The sequence below is a fragment of the Panthera leo genome, chromosome D4 (assembly GCF_018350215.1).
Source record: "Panthera leo isolate Ple1 chromosome D4, P.leo_Ple1_pat1.1, whole genome shotgun sequence".
NCBI classification, from domain to species: domain Eukaryota; kingdom Metazoa; phylum Chordata; class Mammalia; order Carnivora; family Felidae; genus Panthera; species Panthera leo.
In genome coordinates this window covers 39,966,826-39,994,734 of record NC_056691.1, presented here as the reverse complement: position 1 = coordinate 39,994,734, position 27,909 = coordinate 39,966,826, and the positions used below count along the sequence as shown (strand labels likewise).

The following is a 27,909-nucleotide window of genomic DNA, read 5'->3' as shown; positions in this document are numbered from 1 at the left end:
TAAAGATATTTTTGTAATGCTCATTTTTCTACATATGGTAAGACAGGTGTAGCAACTTAAAATTTTCTGCTTATTATTTATAAGCTTTGATGAAAGTATCTAATGAAGACTCCTTGGCTGCATACAATATACTAGGCAGAGAATACTTTGGAGATAAGTCCAATATCTTTATACCCCAACACTTGGAAGATTGTTACAAAAGTATGTGGTATTTTGTGGACCCAACAGGCTATCCTGTCCCTGGCTTCCTTCAGAGGGATCTATTTAATGGCATCATTCACTATCGTCACTTTGGTGGAGAGATCTTTGAAGACTCTTTTGAATTTGTCCTGTGGGATAGCCATGAACCTCCAAATCTCTCAGTGCCACAGGTAAGAGACCATCTCTGAATACTTTCGCCAAGTCTTGTCCACAGATATCGGTTCTGGGTGGTGTTGTAAGAAAATACATGAAAACAGGTTTTAAGATCGAAAGTTTGAGAAGCAAAGGATTTAGCAAAATTAAGTCAAATTGTTTGCAACATGCCTTCTCTGCCATTTACTTTGCTGATAAGTTTTATAAATTTCTGTGTATGTAGCATTTCCAAGGTCATTTAACCATGGGTCCTTTTATATAAAACGCCTCCCCAAATCTGCTGACTTCATAACACTCAAGAGAACACTTTTATGTATGGCAGTTGAGGTGTGGTCTCTGAAGCTACATTGCTTTATGTTTCTCTCCTGTCCTTGACCCTAACTAACTGATTGACCTGTGCCTCAGTTTCCTTATCTGTAAAATAGATAATAATACAACTTCCTTATACAGAAATTGTGAGGGAAGTGAGATAATTACATAACTACATAAACAAACTACTGAGAACTTTCTGGCACATGGTAAGTACTCAGTAGATAAATTAGCTATTATTTATTATTGGTTTTGAAGAATTAAGTGTTTTACTACCACTCGAGTGTATCATTTAAGGATATAGGATGAAGAAATAGGTTTAAGGAGGCATTCTCATAAAGAAATGACAGAAAATGGAGTGTAGGATCTGAACGACTATAAAGTATAGTTTATAGGGTAGACGCCATGCAAGGAAAGGATGGTTGATGGTAGGGGTAGAAAAAGACAGCTGAAAATAAGAGATCACTTACTATACATGGTTCTTTTTGGTGAGTATTTTCTCCTTATTATCTTGGAAGGTAGCATGTGTAGAAACCTAGCAAATCTGGAACCAGCTCTAGAATGATTTCTTAAAGGGGCGCCTGGGTGGCTCAGTCAGTTAGGCATCTGACTTCTGCCCAGTTCATGATCTCACGGTTCGTGAGCTCGAGCCCCGCATCAGGCTATTTGCTGACAGCTTGGAGCCTGGAGCCTGGAGCCTGGAGCCTGCTTCGGATTCTGTGTCTCCCTCTCTCTCTCTGTACCTCCCCAGTTCATGCTTGCACTCTGTCAAAAATAAATAAACTTAATTTTTAGAATGATTTCTTAAAGCATGTGTCCCTATTCGTTATATAATGTGTTCTTGTAATGCCACAGTCACTTACACTAGCCACTGCATAGGTGATTGAGCTATTCTTCTGTTTGTAACAAAAATGGATAATCAAGAAGAAGGATGTCAGAGAGCCCAGAAACTGAAGGAAGTAGGTGACCCCTGTTAAGAGGGAATGGAAAATGAATGAGAAATTTCCTTCCTTTCTTTCTTTCTTTCTTTCTTTCTTTCTTTCTTTCTTTCTTTCTTTCTTCCTTTTTTTTTTTTTTTAGAAATTTCCTAATTCATCTGCTTATTGAATATGAAATCAATTCCCTTAAACATAACAACACCCTCTTTTCGTCAATGTATTATATGCCATTTCTAGTTTACATTTTTGCTTGAGACCTTGGCTGACTTGATAATCTGAAACGGCAATTACTAATAGGGTTTGTTTTAAATCTTCTGTTGTATCTATTCAAACTGACCTGTTTCTGAGTAGAACACCATATCACTTTTAGCAGATTATGTGTTTGTTTTTGAAATCAACAGCTCAGAACTTCTGCTATTACGTATTTTATACATCATAGATACAGATTTATTGATATTCATATCAATTGATATTTAGAGATCAAATGGAGATGTGAGATCGCTCTATAATAAGGAAATGAAAACTGTATTGAAACAGAATTATTTGTGAATCTTGGCAAATAACTCAGACTAAACTCTGTAGATCCAGTTATAAGTTTATTCCCTAGGATGGTTAGATTTCTGAAGAAGAGGCCATAATTATGTTTTTCTTTGCTTTCATCTTCCTAATCTATGTTGAGAAAGAGAGAGAGAGAGACCAACTCTGTAAATTTGCTGTGTTTTCACGTACCACTTATGCTTTGGCTCCTAAATATTCTCCAGCTCAACCTTAAGTGCCCACCTCTGTACCTGACATCACTACATATGTGTGTCTCAGCATTTTATTAATTAATTAATTAATTAATTTATAATTGGAGAGAGTGAGAGAGCATGTACTCATGAGTAGGGGAGGGGCAAAGAGAGAGAATCACAAGCCCGCTCCATACTCCATGCAGAGCCTGACACGGGGCTTGATCCCATGACCCTGGGATCATGACCTGAGGCAAAATCAAGAGTCAGATGCTCAACCCACTGAGCCACCCAGGCGCCCCCATCAGCATTTTCAAGTCCCCATGTCCACAATCCATAAGACATTTGGAATATTTCCTCCCAGACTTTCACAAAACCACTTTAATTAGAATCTCTGAAGTCATCCCCAGCCCTTTTTTTTCCGTCTATGTCTGCAAAACCCATCAGTCAGCAGGTCTTACTGAATCTACTTGATAGATTTCTCTCACCCATCTCTACCTCTCCACCCACTGCCAGTGTGTTAGTTCCAATTTTCATCTTTTGGGGAAGGGGTTATTATCAGAATCCCTCACATGGTCCTTTAAGAATAGAAGAGATCGGGTCACCTGGCCACCTCAGTTGGTAAAGCATGTGACTCCTGACCTCAGAGTTGTGAGTTTGGGACTCACATTGGGCATGGAGCCTACGGAAAATAAAGATTAAGACAAAAGAATAGAGGACATCAGCCACATCCCTGTAATTGAGGACGATTAAAATCCATTAATACAGTGTCAGGGTGTGTGGTAGCATTCATCTAGCCCCAGTTTTCCCCCACTTCTGAGTAGTGGCAGCTTTAGCTTCATCCATTTCTAGATGGACCTACTCTCAGCTCTAACATCACCTGCTCCAGCAGTCCTTCTCTGATGCCCTCATTCCACACCTCCTCCAGGCTGAGTCAACTTGTCCTTTTATGTTATCTGATATCAAATAACTATCACGTGAGGCCGTTATTTGTTTTATGGGATCAACTATAAGCTCACTGATGGGAGGAATCCCAAATTATTTATCTCTGTGTCTTCAGATATTGGTACCAGACTCAAAGTAGAACCTCAAGAACTGGTTTTTTTTGTTTGTTTTGTTTTGTTTTTGTTTTTGTTCTTGTCTTTGTTTTGTTTTGTTGTCCCAAAATGAACTCTGATTTTTCAACCTTTAGTGAAAGTAAGAGGAAACAAGACTGAGACATTTGGTAGGAACTGGGGAAGGAGTGACATGGGGGAGGAATGAATGTAAAGCTTTATTCTTCAGAGTTTCTAGGAATTGGTGTGCGCATAACAGCAAAACAAGTATTTTGTGTGTGTGTGCTGGTAAGCGTTTTTGTGTTGTGAGCCCCCAATAGCATCATTGAAACTTGAATTTTTAAGGAACTTGCACGATCATTTAGTCTACTTGATGATTGCACCTTCAATTTGGGCAAGTATCTAGTCATGTCTTTCAGATGAAAACTCAACAAAATTTGTAAAATAGTCAACAAAATCTGCAGCCTTCCACTGTTAACTGAGAGTCTAGGGGCACCTGGGTGGCTCAGTCAGTTAAGTGTCCGACTTTGACTGAGGTCATGATCTTGTGGTTTGCGAGTTCGAGCCCCGCGTCGGGCTCTGTGCTGTCAGCTCGGAGCCTGGAGCCTGCTTCGGATTCTGTGTCTTCCTCAATCTCTGCCCCTCCCCACTCATTCTCTCTCTCTCTCTCTCAAAAATAAATAATAAAAACATTTGAAAATAAAGAAAGAAGAAAGTCTAGATAAGAAGGTTGCTTGACCGGAGCTTTTGTGATCAGAAGTTTCCACAGTGACTAAAAATTAACTCAGGCACAAGATTGCTTAGGCCACATTGTTGGAAAACTTCCTTTCATAGAGACAGAAAGCAAGGACCTCCTCAGATGAGACACAATGTGCTTAAATCAGGAAAGAAGTTACGTAGCAGGGATGCCCCTTTCCTCCTCTCCCCCTTCTCCACTGAACGCTCCTCTGAGAGGTCAGCCGACACACCAACAGCGTGTCTGCACATCTGCACAGCAGCAAGAAACACCCTCCCTCTTTCTTTCTTGGTTGTCATTATTGTTATCAAATAAAACCTCACCCACTCAATGTGCTTTTGGTGAAATGGGTGATGGCGATTAAGGAATGCACTTGTCGTGGTGAGTACGGGGTGATTAAAATAAAAACTAAAAGAAAAAAGAAAGAAAGAAAACAGAGAATGAAAAATAAGGCTAGATGAGAAAAACAGAAAGAGGACTAAGAAAAAGAAGAAGAAAGGAAGCAGGTACCACAAAGGCCTGTGGGTCAAGTAGAAGGGACTTCTCGTAGAGGTTCCTGGATCTGAGAAGTCGCGCTGGCTAATCTCAAAAGAGGATGCAAGATAAAGAATCAGGCAGAGCCCAAGCTTAGGCAGAGAAAGGATCAAGAAGCCAGGCTTGAAAGAAAGTCAAATACTAGCCATCAGAGTATCAAATAGCGAACCCGAGTCTGAGGGTCAAGGTCAGGCTTTGCCCTTCGTCATTTTGTGTACTGATATATCACTTTATGTTCAGATTTCCTCCAAGTCTGTTTGCAGGTGCTTGTGGCCATAAGTAGACTGGAGGGATGTAGGGGAATTCAGCCGCGACAGCTTAATGATTGGGCACTAGCTTTTCACTGTCTGGGAATGGGTATTCAATAATGTCATTTTTACAACCAAATTTCAGTACAATGAAAATTCTTTATTTCTCTATGGAGCTTGTTAAAATAGGATTTTTCTTACCCACAGACACACACACAATAATGGTTTAAACATGCATAAATATGTAAAGATGCACCAACTTAAATGATCATAAAGCATGTTGAAAAATGTGCCCACCAAGAATTACTACAGGCATATAAAAAAGCATACTTGTACATTCTTTTTACACAAAGAACACATTGGAGAATAAATTAGCATGGAAAGTGGTCTCTTTGAAGGCACAATAACTATTGTTTCCATATTAAATCCAGTTTTTCAATTAAGTGGAGCCTCACTGATCCACACTATGGCTGGGAGGTCCCGTAGAGAATTTCTGAACTTTGTAGATTAGCGAAAAACTGTAATTGGGAAAAAAATTGTGACACAGACTCCAGGAGACTGGAGAAATGGCTTTTATTGTGTTCTTTTATTTTGATAACTGGCTTTAGTTTTTAATTATTGAAATGCTTCATAATGGAGTAGTACCTATGTTGGGTGCTTTTGTAACCGTAATGATGGAGACAGGGAATTAATTAATTGAGCATCTACTACCAGGTACTCCCTGTGCTACTAGACAGAAAAACTGAGCCCCAAAGGGGTTAGATTATTTGCCCAGGGAGCATAGCTTATAGGTGACTGAGCTGACATTCCCAGTCTTGGTCATAGTAAAGCTTACCCATGTTTTAGTTTTTGCTTTGTATGCCAATTTAATGTTTATTTTTGAGAGAGAGAAAGAGAGACAGAGAGAGGGACAGAGAGAGACAGAGTGCGAGTTGGGGAGGGACAGAAAGAGAGGGAGACACAGACTCCAAGGCAGGCTCCAGGCTCTGAGCTGTCAGCACAGAGCCCGATGCGGGGCTTGAACTTGCGAACCACGAGATCATGACCTGACCTGAAGTCGGACGCTTAACCCACTGAGCCACTCAGGTGCCCCTGTATGCCAATTTAAAAAGGACTTTTTTTCATTTTCAAACTAAGTATTATGGACACCATTATTGTAGGCAAAACTAGCACTGCTGATCTGTGCTTCAGGAACAATATTAAAATGAATAAAACCGGGGTAAGAATACTCACTCTCCTGCATCAAGCTGTGTAAAGACCATGATGACAAATACTCCATTTCAAGAGAGAGTTAGTAGTTGCTTTCTCGCAACCAATCATGGATTATTGTAAAACATAATAATAGATGTCGTGATAAAAGCTGTTTGGCAAAGCCTCCCTGCCCTCTTGCATGGTTCCAAACCAGTGAGTATGACTTGAAGATTTTTTTAAATCACAGGAGCGCCTGGGTGGCTCAGTCAGTTAAGCGTCTGACTTCAGCTCAGGTCATGATCTCCCAGTTTGTGGGTTTGAGCCCCGCGTCGGGTCTGTGCTGACATCTCAGAGCCTGGAGCCTGCTTCCGATTCTGTGTCTCCCTTTCTCTCTCTGCCCTTACCTCACTCGCGCTCAGTCTCTCTCTCTCTGTTTCTCAAAAATGAATAAGTGTTAAAAAAAATTGTTAAAGAAGAGTTTTTAAAATCACAAATAGGGCATGTTGACTGAGTTAGCAAATGCTGAAGAAGTGCCTCCTACCTACAAATACCATGCCAGACGTCGTCGAGCTACAGAAGTGAACATAGTATTTACTGAGCACCTACTACGTGCCAGACATTTTATCTACATAGTGATATTTGATCCTCATAACAACTCTGTGAGGTTGTTGGTGCTGCCCTTAACCGATCAGTAAATTTGACGCTCAAGAAAGTTGAGTGAGATGTTCGAGATTAATAATAGCCACTAAGTGGTATACTTTGCACTTCAACCGTCTGTCCACTGACAAATTCCACGTGGTTTGCGTGATACTACGATTCTCCCCTTGTGGACCTTTCGGTCTAGGAGAGACTGACATGTAAACTACTAGCTAATAACACAAGGCGATGAGATAATATTGTTTGTTGAGGGCTAAGCACAGTTCAGAAACAGTTCATTCCAACTGAGACATCGGGCGAAGTTTTCAGAGGAGCCCTCAAGGGTGAGAAAGCCTCGGGTTGCTGGAGAGAACAGGAGAAAAGCACTGCGGATTGAAGGAACAACGTGATCCAGACCGCAGACACCAGCTTGAGAACTACAGCCCGGTACCGTGTGTACCTGGAGTCCTGGGTTCACATCGAAAGGTGGTAAAAGACAGAGTTGAAAAATCAGGTGTGTCTAAACCATGGAGGTCTTGGGTGCCGTGGTGAGGAGCTGGAATAATTTAATCCCTCCCGAGTGGTTGTTTAGATTTTTGAGGCAATGCATGACTGATTTGACTTGCATTTTTTTAAAGAGAACACCAGAGGTATGTAACGTCTAGATTGGCTATTGGAGTTGGGGCTAACAGGAAACAGTTGCAATAATGTAGGGAAGAAGTTAAAAAGAGCTGGCACTAGCCCAGTAAGAGTGGGGCGGGGGTGGGGTGCGGTCACAGCGCAGGGAATTTTGTAAGTGGAGACTCTGGGACTTGGAGACGTGTTATGTGTCGGTGGAGAAGGAGGAACCAAAGTCATGACAAGGTTTCTAGGAGTGATGACTGAACGGAAAGAGGTGGTGAAGAAAAGCACAGGTTGTTGGTGGAAGGGAGAAGCGGGAATAAAATCAGGAACATATTTTGTGTATTATGTGCCTGCTCTACAGCATTCATGACTGCATTAACTAGAATTGTGATAATTATATTCTTAAAATACAGCATAACATGGGTAAGAATGTTCCATTTTGGGCTCACGTTCTTGATAGCTCCTGAATCATTTCGATGGAAGTATATTGCAAACGGCAGTTTTTGAAAAGCAGCGTAATCGTGACTAGGTGATGGTGGGGTGTTTTCTTTGGTATCTCCTGGTATTTCAAATTAATGGCACAGGTAATTTCTTTCCAGATGGTGACCATCCACATTACTCCAGTGGACGACCAGCTTCCAAAGGAGGCTCCTGGAGTTTCTCGGCATTTGGTTGTCAAGGAAACCGAGGTGGCCTACATAACTAAGAAGCATCTATGTTTTATAGATACAGAATATGACAGGGATCTCGTCTACACAGTAACAACACCCCCATCTTTCTCTTTCAGCCACAGGTATCTCTATGAGAAGTCATCACCTGGGCTATTTGTAGAGGGTTGTGTTCAAGGATTGAGTTGCAAGTGTCCGTATACATATATGCAATTCAGCTGCTTTATTGGTCGGACCTGAACTTGTATTCAATTCCACATTTACTTTAATGTCAAACTTATCCCTTCAAAAGCTGTATTAATTGGTCAGTGACCTGCCATTTGTAGTGTCTTCAGCGTAGGTAAGCTTAAAATGGTCTTCAATCTTCTTTTCATACAACATTTCTTTTTTCTAAAGGGAATGTTATTTTTGTCTTTTCAATAAAATTTATTGAGTCTTCACGTTAGTTTTATTTAGATGTTGCAGGCCACAAAATAGTCATTATTCTATGATCCCAATCAGAAAAGTGACATGAACATACCTGAGGCTTGTGTCATATACACGATAGCAAGGAAATGTTTTTTTTAGGATGAGAAGAACGATTCCCTTCCATGAGGTCAATGTAGAAAATTCTGTACGGGCTTTCTGTAGTCATGAGAATGGCACTGATGATTCTGGACTGAAGACTAGAACCCCCCGACAGAAAGAGAAAATATAAAGATGGAACATTTGATTTCTTCTTACCATGAGCTTTTTTACCTTTAGAAAATTTGGTTGTGGGCTATCTGATTTAATGTTTCTTGCCTGGGAAATTAGCTGACGTGTTCTCCTGTGTCTCTCGTTAGGCATCTGGATGCTGGGAAATTATTTATGGTGGATAGTATTCCAAAGCTAACAAAAAACCCTGCAGCCCCGGGGCTGAGATCATTCACTCAGGTATGATGCTATGCTAAAACGTTGATAAACGTGATGTAAGTGTCTTTTTTTCCCCTTCCCCCTCCCTCTGTAAGTATCTTCTGAAAAGGAATGGCGCTCCTAGTCTTGCACTTGACAATGTTGGCCTTTGACTTCTGTCAAAAGCATCAAATGTTTGATGTTTACGTTCTTTCTGCTTCCACGCTTTTATTAAGCACGTGACATCTATTTGAAAATGTTTCCTTGCGGCGCCTGGGTGGCTCAGTCGGTTAAGCGCCGACTTTGTCTCAGGTCGTGATCTTGCGGTTCATGAGTTCAAGCCCCTCGTTGGGCTCTGTGCTGACAGCTCAGAGCCTGGAACCTGCTTCGGATTCTGCATCTCCCTCTCTCTCTCTCTGCCCCTCCCCTGCTCATGCTCTGTCTCTCTCTCTCCAGAATAAACATTAAAAAAATTAAAAAAAGAAAATGCTTCCTTGAGCTGGATATGATTTCAAAATCTTGTTATTATTCAACACAGCCTTTTGCGCCGGGCTCTGATTTACAGACCTGGGTGCCTATGGTTCTATTCCAATAAATTCAGGTCACTCAATACCCTACTGTATTAGTTTCCTAGGGCTGCCGTGGGTACCACAAACTGGGTGGCTTCAAACAACAGAGATTTCCTGTCCCAAAGTTCTGGAGCTGGAAGTCTGAAATCAAGCTGTCTGCAGGGTCATGCTTCTTCGAGAACCTGTAGGGAAGCCTTCCTTGCCTCCTCCTCGCTTCTAGAGGTTTTCTGGCACTCTTTTGCATTCCTTGGCTTGTAGATCATCACTACAGTCTCTGCGTCTATCATCTGATGGTTGTCTTCTCCCTGTGTGTCTCTCTCTTCTTATGAGGACAGAAGTTCTATTCGATTAAGGGCCCGCCCTTCCATATGACCACACTTCATCATAGTTTAATACAGTTACAACAACCCCATTCCCAAATAACTTCATATTCTGAGATCCTAGAGGTTAGGACTTCAACATATCTTTTTTTTTTTTTTTTTTTGGTGGTGGTGGGGAGGGGAACACATGCGATTCATAATATCTGCTACCTTCCAAAATCTTTCACCAACCTTCTCCCTCTTCCTCTGGACTCTACCTCTGAAAATCACACTAATGGTGATGAATACTTAGGCAGCTGCCGGACTCCAGCTCCGGCAGGTCCAGGGGTTCCCAAAGGATGAACGGCGTTGCGAAAATAACAAATGGACCCAGACCACAGCAGTGTGTCAGACTGGCCACTTTATTGTGGCAAGCGTGGCATTATATTTGTTAGCAATTTCCTTATTTTATTTATTTATTTATTTATTTGTTAATGTTTATTTATTTATTTATTTAATATATGAAATTTACTGTCAAATTGGTTTCCATACAACACCCAGTGCTCATCCCAAAAGGTGCCCTCCTCGATACCCATCACCCACCCTCCCCTCCCTCCCACCCCCCATCAACCCTCAGTTTGTTCTCAGTTTTTAACAGTCTCTTATCCTTTGGCTGTCTCCCACTCTAACCTCTTTTTTTTTTTTCTCCTTCCCCTCCCCCATGGGTTTCTGTTAAGTTTCTCAGGATCCACATAAGAGTGAAACCATATGGTATCTGTAGCAATTTCCTTATAACGTGTGTCATCTATGTTTTCTGGCATTACCTGATTCTAAAGATGTTCCTTTGTGTAATCACCCATTAAGGAACAACATAGTTATTTTCTTGTAACGTTCCCTCCTGCCCTTTCAAGGTCATCTAGCTCTCAACACCTCAAGGGGAACGTTTACAGGGACGTGACTTCTTAATTGTTCCTTTGAACCATTTGCGGTACAAGGGACAAAAGTATTCGCTTTGGTCTGGGGTGCCCGGAGGGAGCCAAGAGGGCCCTGGGAACCCACGCCTTATGCGCTCCCAGAGAGACAATGTATACCTAGGAACTAACGAACCGTTCTGTACCTTAACCCACCAGGTCCAGTTATCATCTGGAATGCCTCCTGGGGGCCAAGTGGGCCTAGGGGTTGGAGTAACTTGTATCCGTAGATACATTCCTTTGTTGCCAGAGTGGGGATTTCGAACCCGTTTGTCCCCCTCCTTGGCTGGGAAATATATGGGGCCGTCCTTCCTTTAGGGAGAGGAGTCTTTATAGGGGGTGGCAAGGGCTGGATGTAGGGCTGCATGATTTCCTTGCGGAATCTTCTTTCTTTCCCCAGTGGTTCTTTTCCCGGGGGGCCTGTCGTGGGCAATTCCCCAACCGACAAATCCCCAGGTGCTTTCACTGGGAGGGGGGCTGCCCTGACCAACGCTAAGGCCAAATTACATAAAAGCAGGAGTCCGAGAAGCTTCACTTTCGGTGGGCCGCCATGCAGTGCCGATCCGTCCACCGCCCGGGGCCCTGCCATCAGGCTGGTTTGGAGAGCTTGGCTTCCGACAGGCAGCAGCTACCCCCATCCTTAGAGCTAATTCTGCCTTATCTCACTGCAGTTGGATGTTGCAGAGGAGTATGTAAACCCCATGTGCTAGGTACTATTATTTTATTATTTGATTTTGGTGATAAGGAAACAGAGGCCTTGCAAGTTTAAGTAACTGGACCAATATCACACAGCTAATTGATGGTGGAGCTGCCTTGAAATTAGAGCTTGCTTTCTTCCTTTCTTTTTTAAAATTTTTAATGTTTATTTATTTCTGAGAGAGACAGAGCGTGAGCGGGGGAGGGACAGAGAGGGAGGGAGACACAGAATCCGCAGCAGGCTCCAGGCTCCGAGCTGTCAGCACAGAGCCCGACGCGGGGCTCAAATGCACGGACCGCGAGATCATGACCTGAGCCGAAGTCGGATGCTCAACCGACTGAGCCACCCAGGCGCCCCAGAGCTCTCTTTCTTTTATAGAGTTGGATGGCTTCAAGCACTTGATATATTTCCTTAATTTCTTTGTTCCTTTCCCTCCTGGTTTTAGAAAATGTGATCTATAAAATAGAGCTTTTTGGAATCTTCAAATTGATGATGTTGGCATTTGCAATTGTTGACGTCCACACGATGGTTTTTGAAGACCTAGCTCTCTGAAAGTCTCTGATTCTTACCGCTGGGTACCCACATGTCCATCTCAATTTGCCTTGTAGCATGCTGTGAACTACATGAAAGTGGCCTACATGCCACCCATGCAAGATATAGGCCTCCATCCGGGACACGTCCAGTTTGCATTTTCTGTCAGTAACCAGCACGGGGGCACTTTGCATGGGATCTGCTTTAACATCACGGTTCTTCCAGTGGATAACCAAGTCCCTGAGGTAGGTACGATATTTGATATGAAAGGTGAAAAGGAAGAAAAACCTAATGAAAGAGAGGAAAGCCTTGAAGACTTACTGGAAATGATAACTTTTCTTTGGGTTATTTTATAGAACTTTAAAACAATTTTTTAAAATATTTATTTTTTGAGAGAGAGAGGGGGAGAGAGAGAGCGTGAGTGGGGAAGAGGCAGAGAGAGAGAGAGAGAGAGAGAGAGAGAGAGAGACATAGAATCCCAAGCAGCCTCCAGGCTCCGAGCTGTCAGCACAGAGCCCGACATGGGGCCTGAACTCACGAACTGTGAGATCATGACCTGAGCCAAAGCATCGGACGCTTCACCCGCTGAGCCACCCAGGCACCCCTATTTTATAGAACTTAAAATTTTTCAGCTACAGTGTAGGAAAAAAAAAAAAAGCATGGGGAAGGGAGTCTTTCACCTCCCACGAGACTTTCTAAAAGGTGAGATTTTTCCAGTTGCTGAATTTGTCATTATTTTTAAAGCTTTATCAAAACCCTTTTCATTTCCTTTCCTTTCCGCGGAGTTTCACATGTTGATCAGGGAAGGGGATTAAGTTGTGGGTCTCTCAGCAGCCAGAAGGGCTTATTTGCTCTCACTTCGGGCCAACTATATGCGTGCTAATCTAAATAAGCCTTTTAATTTTGCAAATGAATTAAGATGGGTTCTTCCATTCTCTTCTGCCCCCACCCCAGTGTTGACGTAACCGTGCAAGCACTTGTGTCTCTCGTTGAAACTGAACTACAAAGGTGATGCCACCTTGTGCATCTTATCTGTGAGGCTGGACTTAATACTGAACGTTTGTGGGGCGCCTGGGTGGCTCAGTCGGTTAAGCGGCCGACTTCAGCCCAGGTCATGATCTCGCGGTCCGTGAGTTCGAGCCCCGCGTCGGGCTCTGTGCTTACAGCTCAGAGCCTGGAGCCTGTTTCAGATTCTGTGTCTCCCTCTCTCTGACCCTCCCCCGTTCATGCTCTGTCTCTCTCTGTCTCAAAAATAAGTAAACGTTAAAAAAAATTAAAAAAAAAAATGCTGAACGTTTGTTCCAAACCCCATCGGAGGGCTAGACTTAATTAGTGTGGCTCTTCTTGGGCTCATTTTCCCCTCCAAAGTGAAAGACAAAGTAGGATTACCGAATCATTAGGAACCAAAATGGACGAGAACCTGTACATGTTTCATGCCTAAGGAAAAACGTCACCTTCCAGGTACCCATGAGCCCCCTCACCATCTCTACATCTGCCCCAAGTTGGGGGGCAGAGGTCGCACGGTGAGGGACCAAGGGGCTTACCCAACCCCCAGAACTGTTCTGATAGATCCAAACCATACTTTTAATTAATGAGTTGACCAAATTTAAACATCAGGAAGTTTCATACTGACTCTAGATTTCTGGCTTCTCTTGAAAATTTGGAAATTCGAGGAATAGTGAATTCACTTATCCCCAGTCAGCAGTTGGACAGGGCCTGGTCTCCAATCTCCAGAGGCCCCACCCAGCTCAGTACACTCATTTACATCGCTGGCCTGACCCCTCAGGCCTCTGAACTTGCAGTTTTTGGTAGAAGATGTACCACAGAGCTCACACAAAAGGCAAAAGAATCTGAACTATATTCTTTGATCCCTTCCCTGTCAGGGACCGCATCACATTCCCCGTGAAGAAAATAGTTTTGAATGTCTGGTAATCTGATTAGATTTTATTCACACCTTTCTTTCCTGTGTATGAGATACATGCCTGAAATAGCCCAGCATTTAAGAAGCCAAAGCTTTTTTTTAAAACAATCGGGGAGGGAAATGGTGTTTTATGCAAAGCAATCCAAACCTCTTGCTAGAGAAGAATGATCTGTGGAGAAAACCGAAAACAGTGAAGTGAACAGTTACTTCCCTCATTTGAAGGTAGATGGAATAGTTATCCTCATAACTAACGTGGCCTAGTGGCTTCTGTCTTTTTTCTATAGTGTATGGGGCAAGTGAAATAGTCCCTTAGAGAACTGAGACTATCAGAAATAAAATTAAATGAATAGCTCCAGTGAAACCAGTCACATGAGTGGTGAAAATACCACAGAGAGCTGGGTTGAATGATAACCACGAGGGGATCTTAATATGATGCTGATGAAAAGACCCCAAAACCTCAGCACTGGGTTTCGGCAGGAACTGAAACATTAGTGATGAATGAGTTTGGGCAAATTAGCCTTATGCTTTTATTTTTTTGAAAGTTGCCCTAAAATACATATATATTTTAAAACCGTATAGTGTAGCGAAGTATATCCCTGGAAACATTAGCATCTTGGGGAATTAACTGATACAACTCAGGAATCATTGAGGCTGGCAGGCATGGACCTTGTTTCAAAAATAATATTCCTCTTTCCTCCTCTCTTTCTTCCTTCCTTCCTTCCTTCCTTCCTTTCTTCTATCTATCTATCTATCTATCTATCTATCTATCTATCTATCTATCTATCTTTAAGTAGGCTCCACACTCAGTGTGGAGCCCAGTGCGGGGCTTGAACCCACCATCAAGACCTGAGCTGAGATCAAGAGTCAGACACTTAACTGACTGAGCCACTCAGGTGCCCCAATATTCCTCTTTTAATAAGAACTCCCTTTATTTCTTTCTCCTACAAACAGTAAAAACGTAGTTTCGACCACATGGAAGTATGGCATGTGGGAAGGATGGGGGTGAGTGGTTGTAGGGAGAAAAGTCTCCTGTTGGACGTTTTCCTTTCCTGGCGGCGGTAGTGTATTGAAGAATAGGAGGCAGCTATCTCAGGATGGTTGGTCTCTAACTTCCAGGATCTAGGGGGCTGCCTTGGGACAGCTGTGCCTGCTGGGCATAGGGATAGAGCAGGGCTCCGAGTGGAGGCCGAGTGGAGGCCGTGACTTCTTGCTCACTTCCGTTTCCTCTGCCCATCCCCCCAGCCCCCACTGCTCCCTTTACCAACTTTTTCCTCAGGAACATTCACCTTTCAGGGAGCAGCAGCTGCTCTGAAGAGAGTGGCTGTTTCCTTGGAGAACACTGTATCCTCACATGGGTGGGGCACTCAGCTCAGACCTTCTGCAGGGGACCGTCAGAGCCCTTGACTTGGTGCCCCAACTCTATCTGCTTGCTTTTACCTCCATGAATAATGTAAATTTGGGAGAATGATGGGTTAAACAAGGTTCACCTATTTTCCTACTGCGGGATCTCAGAACATTGAATATGCTTATGTGCCTTATAAATCTCCAAGGTGAAGATTGACCTTGACTGTTTTTGAGACTTATTTGACCATAGAACACTTCTTGCCAAGTACCAATGAGGTAATAAAACATCCCAAGCCTTTCTTTCTTTTTTTTTTTTTTTATTTTTTTTAACATTTATTTATTTTTGAGACAGAGAGAGACAGAGCATGAACAAGGGAGGGGCAGAGAGAGAGGGAGACACAGAATTGGAAACAGGCTCCAGGCTCTGAGCCGTCAGCCCAGAGCCTGACGCGGGGCTCGAACTCACGGACCGCGAGATCGTGACCTGTGCTGAAGTCGGACGCCTAACCGACTGAGCCACCCAGGCGCCCCCCAAGCCTTTCTAACTTGCTTTTTACTTAAAAAAAAAAAAATTAATGTTTATTTATTCTTGAGAGAGAAACAGAGAACAAGCATGGGAGTGGCAGAGAGAGAGGAAGACGCAGAACCCGAAACAGGCTCCAGGCTCTGAGCTGACAGCACAGAGTCTGATACGGGGCTTGAACTCACAAACCGTGAGATCATGACCTGAGCCAAAGTCAGACACTTAACTGACTGAGCCACCCAGGTGCCCCTAACTTGCTTTTTGCTTTTGAGTGAGTTGTGAATTGAACAGTAGCTTTTTCTATCATCAAAAGTTATCTTTCTGGCTTAATTATTTGTCTAATGTTAGTACAAATATATTTCTTGTGGAATCTTCAATTTCTAATCTTCAATTTCCTGCTCTACTTCTGTCTCTAAAATACTCGTTACCACTGACACTTAAAAACTCTAACCAATTTCCGAAGTCTTTAAGAGTTTTTAGGGTGAAAAGGAGACGAATTCTTTTCTCTAGGGGAATTTGATAGAATTGTTGTTCATTTTCTAGATAAAGGTGTATATATGTGTATGTGTATATATATATATATATGTGTGTGTGTGTGTGTGTGTGTGTGTGTATGTATATATATGTATGTATGTATATATGTATATATATATACTGCTCATATGGGGGGTAACTATGGAGACAATCGTCATGGTGGCAGAGGAGGCTATGATCGGGGCAGCTACTGAGTCCCAGGTGGGGACCATGGGGGCTTCCGAGGGGGCCGGGGTGGTGGGGACAGAGGTGGCTTTGGCCCTGGCAAGATGGACTCCAGGGGTGAGCACAGACAGGATCGCAGGGAGAGGCCGTATTAGCGTGGCTCCTGAGGTTCTGCAACAGCTTTTCTTCTTGTACCCAGTGTTACCCTCATTATTTTGTAACCTTCCAACTCCTGATCACTCATGGGTTTTTTGTGTCGGACTATGTAATTGTAACCATACCTCTGGTTCCCATTAAAACCATCGTTTTAATTAAAAAAAAAAAAAAGAAGCATGGGATATATAGATATATATCAATATAGATATATAGATAGATATGGATATAGATAGATATGGATATAGATAGATATGGATATAGATAGATATAGATATAGATATAGATATATAGATATAGATATAGATAGATAGATAGATCCAGCAATGGTGGGTGTGGATTTGGTGATGTATATTATTATTTTCTCCATTTAGTACCACCAACAGTAACCAATTTGATTGCTGCTTCCACTCTTTAGGGACCGAGGTAAATGAAATGTAGACAGTTTCAGGTTTATGAATCTGCCTTGCTTCTTTGTCTATATCAGTGCTTAGAATTGGAAAAAATTGGTAAAAAATAGTTTTCATCCAGTATGTTTAGCTATGACCTTGTCCCCTTTACCGCATTCTTTTTTTTTAATTTTTTAAATGTTTATTCATTTTTTGAAAGACAGAGACAGAGCGTTAGTGGGGGAGGGGCGGGGGTGGGGGGTACACAGAATCCTAAGCAAGCTCCAGCTGTCAGCACAGAGCCTGACAGGAGCTGGAACCCAGAGATCGCGAGATCAAGACCTGAGCTGAAGTCGGATTCTCAATGGACTGAGCCACCCAGGCACCCCTGCCCCTGCCCCCGGCCCTACCACATTCTTGAAAAAATTAATCGACCTGTGAAGGTGGTACTGGAAGTTTTCTATTTATTTAATGAGCTCTGTCTTCAGGGCTATCTCATGGAACAAGGCTTCGAATGTTTTCTTCCTTCGTTTTAGGTATTTACCAACCCCCTGAGAGTGGCGGAGGGAGGTCACTGCGTCATCAGCACAGTGAACATTCTGGTTTCTGATGTGGATACCCAACTGGACAACATCTACCTCTCCCTACAGAGACTGCCTCAGCATGGAAGGGTGGAGTTGGATGGATTTCCTCTAAACCCAGGAGGCACATTTTCTTGGGGAGAACTCCATGCCTTAAAAGTTAGGTTAGAACATTTCCTGGATTTTTTTTTCTTTACATGCTTTGGCCTTCATCTGGATCCGTTGTGAGGCAGAGTAAGAGGAAGAAGTTTTCTAATTTTTTGTGGGGGGTGGGGTACCAGCATGCCAGTGAATACTTTCAAGGGTCAGTTGAAAACGAGAAATGACAAATTTTAATTTCCCTCCAGACATTTTCTTTCCATCTGGCTTGCTGTACTGGTGGGAATGACTTTATGGATATTTGAGACACAGAAATTAGTTACCATGAATATTAAATTTGCTGCAACTGTACATACCACAAGAGGTGATAGCCAAACTGGATGAGTATAGACTGAAATAATCTATATGGCCAAACTACATAGTTGAACTTGGCTTTAAGGAGTGTCAGTTTCATAAGACTGGAAACTCTGGGATAGAATTCTGTTGATCAGTATCTTTAGTGTAAATTTTTATTTCATTGCAGTCAAATATGTGGGATACACCAGGGAGGCAGGGCATGGAGTGGTCCTTGGGTCTCCAACAGTTAGGGATAGAGCAGCTTGTGTCTTTCTTTCTTTCTTTCTTTCTTTCTTTCTTTCTTTCTTTCTTTCTTTCTTTCTTGTTTTGAATTTATTTATTTTTTGTTTAAATCCAAGTTAGTTAACATACAATGTAATAATGGTTTCAGGAGTAGAATTTAGTGATTCATCACTTACATATAACACCCAGTGTTCATCCCAACAGGTGCCCTCCTTAATGTTCATCACCCATGTAGCCCATCCCCCCCACCCAACACCCTGCCAACAACCCTCAGTTTGTTCTCTGTATTTAAGAGTCCCTTACGGTTTGTCTCTCTCTCTGTTCTTATCTGATTTTTGCTTCCCTTTCCCTATGTTTGTCTGTTTTGTTGCTTAAATTCCACATGTTAGTGAAATCGTGTGATATTTGCCTTTCTCTGACTGACTTATTTCACTTAGCATGATACACTCTAGTTCCATCCACGTAGTTGCAATTGGCAAGATTTCATTCTTTTTGATTGCCAAGTAATATTCCATTGTACACGTCTTTATCCATTCATCAGTCAGTGGATATTTGGGCTCTTTCCATACTTTGGCTATTGTCAATAGCGCTGCTGTAAACATTGGGGTGCATGTGCCCCTTTGAACCAGCATTTTTGTGTCCTTTGGATAAATTAGAGTGGTTCATTCCTTACGGTCCTACAGCAGTTCCTTGCCCCTTGAGGTCTTTCATTTTTTCTACCTAATGTAGTTTTGTAAGAAACTTTCCTACAAAGTTTGGTAAAAATGCCTGCTTTGTAAAATAATGCAAGACACTGAAAAGCAAGGGTCAGGTAGACTGACATATGAGTTGACTTATCACTTATAAGTTCAAGTTGTAAATGGGAATTTTGACCTTTTAGAGGGTATTAGGCATCAAATGCATAATTTCACACTTGGAAGTTGCTAGGAGCTAGGATTTGTGCAAAGGAAGATCAACTTTTATCTGAAGTTTAGTTTAGTTAAATTGTGTATTCACAGCCTCCAATATCCCGACCTCTTTCCACTACTCACTCTTATCCTAATTGAAATTTCCCTTTTTTAGACATCTCAGTTCTTAGCTAAATGTTAGAACAAGACCTCTGTTTTGGTAATTCTTACTAGGGAATGCGTGATGGATAGGAAAAAAAGTACTAATATTTGCAGCACATGTAATTCAAGGGCTCTTCTATAGACTTGGCAATTATGTTTTTTTCCTATTTAATCTTCACAGCAATAAAGCCTGATAAGGTAGATGGCTGTATTCTCATATTATAGTTGAAGAAACTAAGGCTAAGACTTGTTTCCTATCTCGAACAAATCATTGGAAAGCTAAAAATGTGGCTCAATTCGATAGCTGTTTAGAACTTGTGGTAATAAGTAAGTAATAGATACTTGTGGTGTCACTACAATGGCTGCAGAGTAAATGGAAAGTCTTGAATTAGACGATTCTGTTACAAAACTTGACTGAGAATTAAAGAAAAGTAGGGCCACGCCTAGACCCCTAAAAATATTTTTAAGTCTAGAGAGATTCGAAAATCTTTATGGGTTAAATGGAAGAGAGCTATTAAGTAGAAAAGGGTAAATGGCAGGAGAGAGGCAATAAGTAATTCATAGATCAGAGTTTTAGAGAAGAGCTGAACAGATCAAAAGCACAGGCAGAAAGAATAGGGGAGGAAAGGGATCATCAAAATTCACACAGTGTCCCGCTTTTACCTGTCTACTGCTGTCTCAGTAACGGCCATGGCTCCAGCCTTGTTTCAGGTAAGTAAGCAGAACTACACCAGATGGTTCCCATTGCCATGGTGGCAACTTGGAGGGCTGCGTTTTGATTTGGGGGCAAATGATGAATGCATATACCACATATATGCAACTTTTGCATTCAGGGACCCTTGAGTAGTTGAGTATGTGACTTCATGATTATGCTTTGTTTTTTGTTATTTATTGACTGTGTGGCAAAAGCCATGGACGAGCTCTTGTGTCAGGCGTCTCCTACTGTCATGGTGGCCTTGAGGGGCTAGTGGCAAATATCATCCCCACAGGTATCGACATGATGGATCTGAGATACTTCAGGATGATATATTCTTGGAGGTCACAGATGGCACGAATTCAGCAGACTTTGTTCTACGTGTTGAGGTGGGTAGAAAGTTTCCTCCCTGGTTCATATGGGAATAAAACATCCAGTTTGGAAGCCTCTGAAGAGTTCCTGATAGAACTTAAAACATGTGGACTCCAAAGCAAGGGGATACCAGCTAAAGTCTGAAGGTAATAGGCAAAAGACAGCAAAGTTATATTGGTGAGATGGGCATACTGCTTTCTCTTTCCAATCCATTTAAAGATTGAACCGTTCTGACCTCAAATCCAGATACTTAATTTAAAAACCAATTCATTCTGTGTATAACTTGATTCTAACATTTTTGAGCTTTAACACTCAGAAATATTTATATAGCACCTATCCAGGTTAGGCTAGTGTCACTGGCCTTTTCCTTCTCGAATGGAAGAAATCATGTCTTCATGTGTGTGGTGCCTCTTTGTGAATTCCTGTACTTTATACTCCTTTCTCAGATCTGTTTGAAATAATTATTTTTCCCCTTTTGACAAATTATGAAAAATCTGCGCATAAAGGTTAATGGGAACCCCTGAATTTCTCTGTTGATGGACCACTTAAGTCCACAGCAAAACCCATACGATTTATAGGAATTTATAGTTAGTGACAAAGGAAGGTCTAGAGAAAGAATTACGTTCTTCATTACTTTTATCTACCAAATTCTATTTCTGTTTGAATTTTGTCAGATCTTTGTGATATGAAATTATTATTAGTGGTAACAATGTGTTTGTCAGCTATTTTTACAGTTAGTAATTAAGAATGATTACATCCATCCAGTATTTTAATTTTTTTTAAGGTTTTATTTATTTTTGAGACAGAGAGAGACAGAGCATGAACGGGGGAGGGGCAGAGAGAGAGGGAGACACAGAATCGGAAGCAGGCTCCAGGCTCTGAGCCATCAGCCCAGAGCCCGACGCGGGGCTCGAACTCACAGACCGCGAGATCATGACCTGAGCTGAAGTCGGACGCTTAACCGACTGAGCCAACCAGGCGCCCCTCCAGTATTTTAAAGAAGTAGACAGAGAGGGAATTATCTCCACTTTATAGGCAAGGAAACTTAGGTTCAAGAAGTTTCCATGACTTGCCCCAAATCATTCATGTGACTGTGTAAATAGTCTGTTTTATTGCTACGTTTTGGACAAAAGCCCATGGCTTGTGGAAGCCAATCAGAAGAACAGGTCATTTTTGGACAATTATGGGTGATTATTTTCTGTCCAGGAAGAATGTTTTAAATTCTGTTGCCTTTGGGCTTTATTATCCATTTGAAAGCCAGGGCTATTTTATATTTTGTCAGGTGGTCATCATGGATATATTGGTGACATTCATCAGATCAAGTCAAGAACAATAATAAAAAAGGTCTTTAATGAATCCACTCAGAGAACTTGAACAAAGATATTGTTTCCTGATAAGCTTCGGCTCAGGTCATGATCTCACGGCTCATGAGTTTGAGCCCCGCATCCGGCTCTGGGCTGACAGCTCGGAGCCTGGAGCCTGCTTTGGATTCTGTGTCTCCCTCTCTCTCTGCCCCTCTCCCACTCACGCTCTGTCTGTCTCTCTCTCAAAAATAAATAAACATTAAAAAAAACCCAAGTACCTTCTACATGCCAGTTCCTATGCTAGATGCTTGGGGTATGATGATGAACATGGCAAAGAATGTCTCTGGACTGTTAGAGTTTATAGGCAGGGGATGAAGGCAGACATTAACGATTATCACAGAAATAATTAATTAGTTAAAAACTGGATGTATTCTACAAATAAATGGGATGCTGAAAGAGAGTAAATGGTGGAAGTCTTTCAGTGAATCTGAGTTGTTCAAGAAGTTTTCCCTGACGAATCCACATGCATCCTGAAGGACAGGGTAGCCAAGCAAAGCACTGGGGCAGAGCCTACCAAGTCACGGGGCAGAGAGAGCATGCAGAGATGATGCAAAGACCAGCGATGGGAGCAAAGGCACCCTCGTGCATGAAACGAGGCCTAAGGCATCCTAGGAGCAGTGCTAGGAAGCCATTGAAGGTCCCTATAAGGGGACCTGATGAAAACCACATTTTAATTTATTTATTTATTGTTTATTTATTTTGAGAGAAAGAGAGAGCACGAGCGGGAGAGAAGAGAGAGGGAGAGAGAGAGAATCCGAGGTAGGCTCTGCACTGTCAGCACAGAGCCCGAGCAGGGCTCGAACCCACAAACCACGAGATCATGATCTGAGCCAAAACCAAGAGTTGGACGCTTAACGGACTGGGCCACCCGGGAGCCCTGAAAGCCACATTTTAAAAGGAGAGAGATTTACAATCCGAAGAGAAACCAGAGTGATGAAAGCCACGTTTAAAAAAGATCACCCTGGTGGAAAGAAGGGGAGGAGGAAATGTGGCTTTGACAAGTATCGACAGGCTGGACTTGATAACTAAATGTGCACTGCACACACCAAGTTGTGACTGTGAACTTTGAGGCAGGGTGTCCTTTGTTCTGATTTAAAAGGCTTGCCTTTTCGAGTGTCTGCATCATCCTGTTAGATTCAGAGAGCCAGAGTGATCCCACATTGTTCTTCTTTCCTTTCGACTTGGAGGTTGTTGTTCACGATGATGAGAGAAAAACGTTTTGTCTAGTTGAATCCTGGGATTGATTTAATGGTTATGGAGTTTCAGAGTTAACTCAAAATGTTCGAAATGCAGCTGCTGCTTATTGTAAGTTTAGGGAAACTTCCTGGGTGGCAGGGAGTTGTTGGTGGAGGAAAGCTTTGTAATCGCCACATAATTTGAAATATAAATAACTTTGATGTGGTAAGTGTAAATGCATCAGACCACGAGGACCAAATTTCCTCTAGAATATGTGTGAATTTAACAAAAGAGGATAGGGACTTTAGTGAAGACTGCTGTGTATTACATTTATATTTTGTCTGTCTGGAGACAAATGAGAGCTTTGAGTCCCAAACCATAACCATACTCTTCCATTCCTACCTAAAATGTCTCCCATGTTGGCCATTTCTTGCAAGATGGTTCATATGGGGAAAAGACACAGGCTGCTTGGCCAAATTCCATGGCTATTGTTTCGTGTGTCTGAAAGATCGAAAATGCCTGTCATTCCGACTGTGAGCTACGGTTTGCCGGCTGGGCAATTTGTCATTGCCGCCTTTTTCTTGAAAACGTGCGTTGTTTCCCCCTAGGTATTCCCTGTAAATGATGAGCCACCACTCCTCAAGGCTGACCTCATCCCCATGATGCATTGCTCAGAAGGCGAAGAGGTGGTCATCACCTCTGAACACATTTCTGCTACTGATGTGGACGGTGATGACTCGAGACTGATGTTTGTGATCGCCCGAGCACCTCAGCACGGGCTGGTGAGGAAAGCTGGAGTCGCAGTGGATCAGTTCTCTCAGGGAGATGTCATCTCGGGGGCTGTGACATACAAACACACGGGTGAGTGACCGCACGGTGACCAGTGTGACTGGGGGGATGCAACAACTGAACGGAGTCTTAATGCCACTCCTTGCCAGGGGCTCTGATAGTCTTATAGTCTCCGTGCTTGCTCTCATTAAAAAAGAAGCAGCAGCAGAAGCAGGTGCGCCTGGGTGGCTCAGTCGGTTGAGCGTCCGACTTCGACTCAGGTCGTGATCTCACAGTTCGTGAGTTCAAGACCCGTGTTGGACTCTGTGCTGACAGCTCGGAGCCTGGAGCCTTCTTCGGATTCTGGGTCTCCCTCTCTCTGCCCTTTCCCTGCTCATGCTCTGTCTCTCAAAAATGAATAAACGTTAAAAAAGAAATTTAAAAAGAAGCAGCAGTAACAGCAGCTCGTATCCCATTTTTTTTTTAAAGTAGAGTCACCATATTTAGAAGGATTTCTGATCTCAGTTATATGATCAATTTCAAAGAGTGGAGGAGGAGCCTGCATTATTGCTGCTTTGTTCTTGATGCTTCCAACAGACCTTCAATTCACCCTGGGGTTGTCCGCATTCCCTCTTTGGTCCATCTGTAGAAGATTTTATTTGACCATCACATCTTTGGGACCCATAAATCATAACAGAAATGCCTGAAGGAAGCTCCCTAAGAAAATTATATTATTAATTTTAAAAGTTTACTCGATCACCAGCTAGCTCCTAAGAAGTAACTTGTCTGCCTTTTGAGTTCCTGAAAAGCCAAGGTGATATCTTACGCCTTGTGTGACACCCACAGCACTACAGAGTGATGGACCCAAATTAGCGATGCGATAAACGCTTGTTTATTAGCCTCGTGCTTTCATTTCCGGCATCACATTATATTGTTACCCAGGTAGCATTTGTTCCTCATGTACAATGTTCAAATGGAGAAACTAGGAATTCAGTGGCTGCTATCTGCAAGGCATGGTGCTAGGCATTTTGGGCTTCAAAGGAGTATAATCCAGACTCAGCTGTGAAGGACTTTTGATTTAAATAGATAGACCCACTCACGTGCAAAGATGATAGTGTCACATATCGGTACCTCATTAGTCGTTGCCCCTAGCATGTCTTCTGATCTCTGGGTTGAGGGCACCTCCTCAGTAATAATACTGCATATTTCCTCTGGTTACCTTTTATCGCACTCTGCTACAATTTCATGTGTACTCATCCATACGCCCCTCTCATCTGTGGATTCCATGGGGAAGCATGATGGGTAGATAAGGCCAGGTGAGTGGTGGAGGGAATAAGAGGTATCAGGATTCAGATCATTCTCTTATTTGAAAGAACATGGGGAATACAAGCAACGCGTGGGAGTGGGAACTTGGGGTGGGGGGATTGAGATAGGTAAGGATTAATTTGGAAGTGGGGGAATATTGTGAAATAATATTTTTTAAAAAATTTTAATGTTTTATTTATTCTGGGGAGAGAGAGAGAGAGAGAGAGAGACAAAGCGTGAGCAGGGCAGAGGCAGAGAGAGAGGGAGACAGAATCCGAAGCAGGCTCCAGGCTCTGAGTTGCCAGCACAGAGTCTGATGAGGGGCTCGAACTCCTGAACCATGAAATCATGACATGAGCCAAAATCAGATGCTTCGCCATCCAGGAGCCCCCAGACATCTTTTTAAAAAATGGTATCTCCTTATCTTCTTCTTTTTTTAATGTTCATTTACCTTTGAGAGAGCAAGAGAGAGAGAGAGACAGAGTACAAGCAGGGGAAAGGCAGAGAGAGAGGGAGACACAGAATCCAAAGCAAGCTCCAGGCTCTGAGCTGTCAGCACGGAGCCCGACCCAGGGCTCAAACCCACAAACCATGAGATCATGACCTGAACCAGAGTCAGGGGCTTAACAGACTGAGCTACCTGGGCACTCCTCTCCTTATCTTCTTAAGCGTGTTTAGTCTTGGGAAGGGTTTCACTGGCCATATCCTTGTCCTGGGGAACATAGTTCACATGTTCGATGTCTCTCAAGAGTCCACAGTTTCATTTTGATTTCCCCAATAGATCTCATATAGATGGGCAGAAAAGGGGCCAAAGCCCAACGTCTATTGAGTTTCACGTAATTTTAACATTTATGGCAGGCTCATGCATACATAAATGAGGGGTGCTATGAATCTGTCTTCTCTGCCAGTGCCTTGCTCTAAGTGCTGAACAACAGTTTACGTATTTATAAATCTCTTCTGGTATGATGGCCACATAAGGGACCGTGAACTAATTTTTTTTCATGAGACCTACTAGGACACTAGGCACATTACTAAAGGTAGATGTTTTTTGTTGTTGTATTGGGGTTATGTTACTAAATTAGGAGAAATACTGCCAATTCAAAAGATGGTTGATTATTTGAATGATGTTTCTTTGTAATGTTCAGCCAATTATTCAATTGGTAGTAATTTAGCACTGCGTGGGAAAGGCTACAGGACCTGAAATTTCTGTGTTCTGTGCTTGCCTCTATATGTTGATTATAAAGGCCACCTGAAGATAATCTTGTCATCAATATTATTTGCTCTCCATGAGTATAAAAATAATACTACATGCTCATTTCAAAAAACTTGGAAAGTATGGAAAAGCATAATGAAGTTTTGAAAAATCTGCTCTTTACCTCTCAGAGATGATCACTGTTAACATTTCAGTACTTTGTTTTCTTTTTTCCAATCATAATTTTTAACATAGTTGCAATCATGTGTGTGTAGTTTTATCGATTACATTTTTCATTGAGATTATCAGCTAACATGTTTATTAAAATATTTATTAAATGTTATAAAGTTATTGTAAATGTAAGTCTTAGTAATTGAATAATATCTTATGATGTAAAATTACATGATTAATTTACTATTCTCCCAACATTAAACATGAAGTCTTTAAAAAAATTTTTTTAGGGCTGCCTGGGTGGTGCAGTTAAGCATCTGGCTCTTGATCTCTGCTCAGGTCATGGTTTGTGAGTTCAAGCCCCGCATGGGGTTCTGCGCTGGTGGTAGAGAGCCTTCTTGGGATTCTGTCTCTCCTTCTCTCTGCCCCTCCCTCACTTGTGCATATTTCTCTCTTTCTCAAAATGAATAAACGGACTTAAAATGTTTTTTTGAATAATGCCACAGTTAACAGTTTGAAGTATACATCCTGTCCTTCGACTGTACTCCATTCAAAGTAGAGACTTGTCCATCCATGTTGTAGCCTTTTTTGTGCCTCGATTCTCAGCCTGCTTTTTCAGCTTTTCTGTAAATGTACCTAAGCTTCCACTATATCGAAATTACAGTTATGGAAGGTACCATGTTTCCTTTTTTTTTTTTTTTTAAGCTCCCTACTCTTCCTAGAACGATTTTTTCCACTTCTCTTCCTGCAGGTTCTCATTCCCCCATCTCAATTCTTTGCCTCATCTGCCTGGTAAAGTAATTATCATTTAATGCGTGGTATAAAGCCAGCAGAGCCATCTGGAAAAACTTCCCTGACTTTCCTTGCCATGTGTGCCTTGCCCCCATGCTACTGTCAGCCAATACTTTCATCTTCTTGTCTCTCAGCCCTCCATACATATTCAGGCTGAGATACGTGAATTTTCCATTTAATTGGACTTAATAGTGGCGATTTCATATGGTTCCTCTTAATACATATACACATCAATGATAGTCTAACCCAACTACATTTCTTCCTCTACCATTAGATTGTGTCAGTGCCTGACCCATAAAAGGTCTTTTGACATTTGGCATTCTTTTGAACTGCCTGACATTTTCCAAATGTCTGCCTGATTCTCTGCTGGAGCACCCAGCCTACTAATTATCAGATACGAGCCACTAAATATATATTTATCAAGTGAATGAAGAATAAATAAGCTTTATGCCCATTTATGTTTTTATAAATATGAATATATGAGAGGCATCTTAATTTTTGCCGCTTCTAAAGTTAAAGCTGATTATTTAATTCTAATTCTCTCAACTTCAACTCTGTTTTTTCTTCTAAGCCTAGCTGTCTCATCCTTTAATCATTTGGTGGCTCAATAATATCATCTCTTGATTTTCCTTTCATTATTTTAATCAGGTAGAATAATGCCAAGCACAGTATTGTGTAAATTTGACCAATGTGTCTTGTGAAAATAGACGATGTCCCTGATCTTTTGTGTGCCGGTCTCATTAAAACTTCCAACGCTTGCATCCCTCATGACACTTT

At 42.1% G+C, this 27,909-nt stretch overlaps 1 protein-coding gene across 2 annotated transcripts in view; it reads left to right on the top strand.

Moving 5' to 3' along the window:
* The window catches only part of FREM1 (FRAS1 related extracellular matrix 1), a 134,875-nt gene that overhangs the window by 24,485 nt on the left and 82,481 nt on the right, over nucleotides 1-27,909 (top strand). For both annotated transcript variants that reach the window (XM_042912941.1, XM_042912938.1), the window contains exons 9-15: nucleotides 229-371; nucleotides 7,953-8,146; nucleotides 8,846-8,936; nucleotides 12,039-12,206; nucleotides 17,527-17,735; nucleotides 20,288-20,381; nucleotides 23,513-23,765. In XM_042912941.1, the coding sequence (XP_042768875.1) occupies nucleotides 229-371; nucleotides 7,953-8,146; nucleotides 8,846-8,936; nucleotides 12,039-12,206; nucleotides 17,527-17,735; nucleotides 20,288-20,381; nucleotides 23,513-23,765 (1,152 nt within the window). The remainder of the gene's footprint in view (nucleotides 1-228; nucleotides 372-7,952; nucleotides 8,147-8,845; nucleotides 8,937-12,038; nucleotides 12,207-17,526; nucleotides 17,736-20,287; nucleotides 20,382-23,512; nucleotides 23,766-27,909) is intronic.